The sequence below is a fragment of the Haliotis rubra genome, unplaced genomic scaffold (assembly GCF_003918875.1).
Source record: "Haliotis rubra isolate DU_JTF1 unplaced genomic scaffold, ASM391887v1 Scf2, whole genome shotgun sequence".
In the NCBI taxonomy this organism is placed as follows: Eukaryota; Metazoa; Mollusca; class Gastropoda; order Lepetellida; family Haliotidae; genus Haliotis; species Haliotis rubra.
The window spans coordinates 7511027-7517358 of record NW_025766002.1 but is presented as its reverse complement, the minus strand read 5'-3'; the positions used below and the strand labels follow the sequence as shown (position 1 = coordinate 7517358).

At 37.2% G+C, this 6332-nt stretch overlaps 1 protein-coding gene across 1 annotated transcript; it reads left to right on the top strand.

Annotated features, from left to right (window-relative positions):
• The first annotated feature begins 2233 nt into the window (after positions 1 to 2233).
• On the top strand, positions 2234 to 5793 carry LOC124275230. Its single transcript, XM_046710712.1, has 5 exons — positions 2234 to 2322; positions 2812 to 2938; positions 4297 to 4452; positions 5309 to 5406; positions 5707 to 5793. The coding sequence occupies exons 2-4, from the start codon at positions 2828 to 2830 to the stop codon at positions 5384 to 5386; spliced, it is 345 nt and encodes a 114-aa protein (XP_046566668.1). The 5' UTR covers positions 2234 to 2322; positions 2812 to 2827; the 3' UTR covers positions 5387 to 5406; positions 5707 to 5793.
• Positions 5794 to 6332: the final 539 nt, after the last annotated feature.

Here is a 6332-nt window from a genome sequence, read left to right as displayed (position 1 = left end):
CATGGATCATGGTGCGTCTTTTTCATGAATTCAGTATTGCTTTGTCACACGACCTCTTTATCTACTGGTGAAAGACTATGACCTTAGGTTTTATTACGATGACATCACACACTTCGGACGTTCATACAACGAGAACTGATGAATATAAACAGTACATCGTGTTGATACACTACAATATTTGTCACAACAAAGTTCAGCCTTCTGAAAAGACAGAAAAACAATTCGAAGACTAATTTTTTTCCAGGTCCCTCCTTCCTTTTAGGTCCAAAATGAAATGGTAATTGTTCATAAGCATTGTGGGTTATTGCCTGCCAGATAAAGTCATTTAACTAGATTTCATTAAATTCATTGCTGACATCCGTCAGTCACATGCATGGACGTGAATATGAGGATGATACTGAATACATTGTGCATTGGAATTCTGTGCAGTAACGTGGGATAATATACTACTGAAAAAAAACGTGCGAATTCATCATACTGGTATTTATAATAACATATCATGGCATGGAAGATTGACAACAGTCATATGAAGGAATCTGGTCTTCTTTAATGAGTGAGTGAGTTTAGTTTTACGCCGCTCTTAGCAATACTCCAGCAATATCACGGCGGGGGACACCAGAAATGGGCTTCACACATTGTACCCATGAGGGGATTCGAACCCGGGCCTTCAGCGTGACGAGCGAACGCATTAACCACTAAGCTACCCCACCCCACCCCACCCTGTCCCCACCCCATCATTCCATCAAATGTTTCATAATTTCCTAAATTTGGCCATGATTAATGTTTCTAATAATTAAACTAAATTATATGTAATGTGTCGTGGGAAAAGAAGACTTGTTTGCCACCCAAAATATTTATTTATTAATTTTTCAAAAACAATATACTACTACGTTATTTCCTAGGTATTGTGTGGCCTTTAACTATTATAAATGTGTTGTTGCTGTATATATGTAAAGCTATTTAATACATTGATGAGGCGATTACATACCCTGTAAAACGGGTTTTCAGTTTATCACATCCATCAAAATTATTAAGCCTCTAGTGTCGTATATAATTTCATTTCCAATATCGAGGAATTGCCACCAGCTGTAGACAATAAAAATGAGTGAGTGAGTTTAGTTTTACGCCGCACTCAGCAATATTCCAGCTATATGGCGGACAATAAAAATGCATCGATAGTTCGATTAGTTGACACACTGCTTGATACATCCCAATATCTATACATGGAAACACTTATGAATAGCCAATTTGTAAACCCAATACACGAGCGTGTGTGTATTCGATACGATTCCAGCTGCACCTTTAAGTAACTTTCTGCAATTTTTATTTATTTGATGCTCAGAATGCTGTTGATTAGATAAGTTTGAACATGTGTCTCACTGACTGACTGAGTAGTGTTTGACGCCGTTTTTTAGCAATATTCCAGCATTCTGGGACACCAGAAATGGGCGTCATAAATTGTACCCATGTGGGGAATCGAACCCGGGCCTTCGGCGTGACGAGCGAACGCTTTAACCACTAGGCTATCCCACCGCCCCTAGAACATATTTGATATGCATTGCTGATTATGAGAGAAAACATATCTGACAGACTCCGCTAATCTTAAGTCAATGGAGGTCATGATTTCTCTAAAATGGATTTCATTACTGAAATAGACAAACAAACAAAACCACGATGACTGCGGCCTTAATTCATTGTCTCAAACAAACCCACAAATCTGTAGTGCATTTGCTGACCATTTTTAACATTCTGCAGATTATGTGCTTTGTAATTAGACGACTGGAGAAATCCAAACATTTCAGAAATATTTCGAATTCATTTTAGATAAACCCTTTCTTAGGCTTCGTTCCACTTGTACGTACATATATGTCATACATTCACATACAGTTACTTACATCTTACCAGTTCGTGTAACGACAACCTGGCCCTCAGCTATCAGTATTCAGTTTGGCGACATCAATCGATGATTAAACATTCATGACATACTTTGCATCAATTGTTGCATTAAGGACAATCCTGATAGACCTTTTCAAAATGTACCAATATATGCAGTGTTTGCAATGATACTACTTTCTTTCGATTACATGTTTGTACAAATTACCTTTGCAGACAATTTCTGCCTTTTCTGCGAAGTTAATTGCTCTTTTTCGCCCACCGGAGTGTCAAAGCATTTTGATCCTACGTACCGATTTGCACGTGTAATTGGGGATGTGCAATAGAGAATCATATCGTTGTCATCGGACAAGTGTATATAAGACCCCCTTGCAGTCCATTCTGCATCACAAGATCTCACAACGTCTTCGCAGTCAGCAACATCTCCATGTGAGTACAACTATATATTGTCTTTTGTAGATCTGTTTCTCGTCATGCTTTGGTTTGCTTGAATGCTTGAAACTACAAATTCCCAATATACTACTATTGTTGTCAAAGAGTGCTGGATAAATTTCAGTTACTGCTGAGTTAGGTGTATCACCATTTCAGTTGAACCACTGGGTGTGATTTTTATATAGTAGCAAAGTCATTGTAATGCACGTCTAGGAAGATGATAAGCACTGTTCTGAATATGATGCATATCTACAGTTGTAAGTGAAAGGAAACGAATTTGCTGGCTTCCGTTTCTAAATCCTTGAGCAGCTCATGTATACTCTTACATGCTATTCAAGTTTCGGTTTGTTTCATTAGAAAAATAGTCTGTACTTTTTAAATTTCCACAATAAGATAACGATAAGATGTCGATAGAAAAGCCGTTAACATCGTGAAAATATGTGTTTGATTTATGATTTGCCATTCATTCAGCAATTTTCTTTTCAGCCCCGACAGAATCAAAATGCTGAGAATCACCTGTGTTGTTTTCGTCCTGGCCGTTGTTGTCATGGTATCCGCAAGGAGGGATTCTCTCACCAAGGCTGTGATTAAGGCAAGCGGGAACCCGAATCTTGTAAGTCTTTGATTGTTGTTTGTTTACCATAATTCATTTAAAATTTAAACCCCACCTTAAAAACACTCTTATCTTCAACATATTGAACTCCAAGACATATCGGTCTTTATATTATGTACATTATATATAGTCAGTTTCCGTTTCCTCAACGTTTGAGTGATACGTTTGATGTGGGGTTGCTTCCGTTTAAAAGACGCATCCTGGATGGTCAGGTTAAGATAAGCTTTGGAAGTAAAACATTTAGACAAGAAGTGGGCATCGATCCCCGTCAGCACAAATAGCCTTTATGTTTGTCAGTGATCTAATATCGTTCCAAAACTTTCACACATACAGCTGCCTTTCACTGTTTTTACTCACCTGAACTTGAAATAAAGAAGACACATGAGACCGCATGTTTTAGATTCAGTGTCACAAAAATCTTCTCCACAAGGTTGTATGAAACGGGGAATCATTTCAACTTTTCAATAGTCAACTTTCCAACAACTCAACAATATATGAACAACGGGGAGAGTTCTATAGATATACAACTTCTTTATTATTGATATACAATTTCTTTATTATTGATATACAACTTCTTTATTATTGATATACAACTTCTTTATTATTGATATACAACTTCTTTATTATTGATATACAACTTCTTTATTCTTGATATACAACTTCTTTATTGTTGTTGTACAACTTCTTTATTACTGATATACAACTTCTTTATTCTTGATATACAACTTCTTTATTATTGTTGTACAACTTCTTTATTACTGATATACAACTTCTTTATTATTGGTATACAACTTCTTTATTATTGTTGTACAACTTCTTTATTCTTGATATACAACTTCTTTATTATTGTTGTACAACTTCTTTATTCTTGATATACAACTTCTTTATTATTGGTATACAACTTCTTTATTATTGGTATACAACTTCTTTATTATTGATATACAACTTCTTTATTATTGGTATACAACTTCTTTATTATTGATATACAACTTCTTTATTATTGATATACTACTTCTTTATTATTGATATACAACTTCTTTATTATTAATATGCACAACATCGCATGTTCCCGATTTCCTCAGGTGAACGATTGATTAGCCTTTGCATAATATTATGCTTATGATGGGTGTTACCTGTGAGCCAGGGTACGCTCACCATTTCGCGAAGACCTGGTATCATGAATATTTGACAGTGATGCATAACACAAGCACATGATATAGTCGGAATTGAAAAAAAATTGATTATGCTTTAAGCTGATGTCACTCATGGATCTGGAAAGGATCGCTTTTGTTTACTATTTGCCCTCACTTGGTCGCATTTAATCTAGTTCTCCTGCAAATGTATCTATTTGCCCGCAGAGCGCTGGTGGAGCAACCCTTTACCGAGATGCTGAGGGTATGGCTGAGTCATGCGACACTGGAATGGTCACTACACTCGGTGGAGTTTCCTACGCTGAAGCTGGGGATTCGGCTGATGATGCTCTCGCATTTGCATCCAAACTGGGTGCTGAACTGGTAAGTATTCTTTCCAAATGTAAAGTGGTTTCAGTTTGACTGCATGAAGTCCCTATTTACATTAAAGGCAACGCCCTTACTACCGCTAGCCCGTGAAGGTCCGGGTTAGAATATTAATCTTCAGTAAAGCATGCTTGTCGTAAGAGGCTCGCTGACTTGGTTGACACATGTCATCGCATCCCAATTGCGTAGATCGATGCTCATGCTGTTGATACCTGGATTGTCTGGTCCAGACTCGGTTATTTACAGACCGCCGCCATATAGCTGGAATATTGCTGAGTGCAGCGTAAAACTAAACTCACCCACTCACTCCTTACTGCCACTTCCTTATAAGTGAATAATTGCCCGGTATATTTGTTTGGTTCTTGTGTAACGCCGCACTCAGCAATATTTCAGCTATGTGGAGGCGGTCTGTAAATAATCGAATCTTGACCAAACAATCCAGTGATCATCAGCGTGGTCTATTTGATAATTCATGTCGGTGTTTAGATAATATTTCATCCAGTGGGTACATTATTTGACCAAGGGGCTTCTTCTTTTCAAACACTTTTACCCCGGTTCGCTGCTTTTAACTGAAATATTGTTCAAACCGTTGTTCACTCAGTGTACTTCTAATTGGAACTTATGGCATCATTTTGCATGGCAAAGCTACATTCATGAGAATATAAGCTAAATGTTTTTGTCAACGAATCCCTACATGGAGTGTTTATATGAATGTGCAATGAAGCTTAAAGTAAATATTCAAAAGTATATTACTGTCTTACGCCAAGGTATCCAAACTGGGTCCCAAGTAGGTCCCAAGTTCACTCTACGTCAAATGATTTCTAAAGTGGAAGCTCTCTGTTACTCTGTTCAGTCTGATGCAAGCACGGTCGCTTGTGAAGCTTACAAATGCCCGGACGGAACTGTCATCGGTGCCTGTGCCTTCGCCTAGAAGAACGATTGACATTAAGGGTAGGTCACTGAATACAAGATGCGTCGTGTATGGACTCATATCTTCCATTATTGTTTCATTCATAGTTTAGGACATAATCAATTTACAATTGTCACAACCTTTTATTATAATGTTTTTGGTAAAGATCGTTTTTGATTGTGAACGATTTCCAGCAGGTCTAAGCACATGAAGACTTTTACGAAACTTAAAATGCAGAAATGTTTATTGGTATGTAGACTGTATCATTTAAGAAATAAATATTTAGTTAACTGTACAGGTGTATGTATATTCCCTGATTGAGTATGACTGTTATGTTTCAGCTGACCGGAACAAGACGAACACGCACTATGGGATATTCGGTCGTTTTGTAATGACTTGTGTAGATAAATAAAAGATGATCATCCAAAGAAATTTGTGATTTTGTGATTTCGGAGGGCATATCTTGGCATTTTGCAACACGAAAACAGTTGATGATAGCATCAGTAATTATCCACATCACAGTCCATGAACTCCTGTACAAGAAAGGCCATGGGAAGTTATCCAACCATGGCCGTTGGAAGACTACTAAATTGCGTCACGCTTCTATGATATTGATGTGATCTGTTTGATTTGCATTTTAGAAGTTGGTGAGTAATATGAAAGTGAGATACGTTATGGATAACAACTTCTTTATTATATATGATGCGACGTTTTGGTACAGATTCTTATACCGTTGTCAAGCAAGAGTCATTACTTTCTGATAGTCATGTGGCCATCTCTTTAGGACGATGCCTTAACAATGTACAAAGGACAGCCACATAACTCACCGCCTTTGTCTTGAAAATAGAGATGGAAAACACTGTATAATTATGCTTGTTTAATAGGGATTATATATTGAGGTTGAGACCTAATATTCCTGAATCATGGAGCGTCTTTTTCATGAGTTCAGTATTGCTTTGTCAAATGA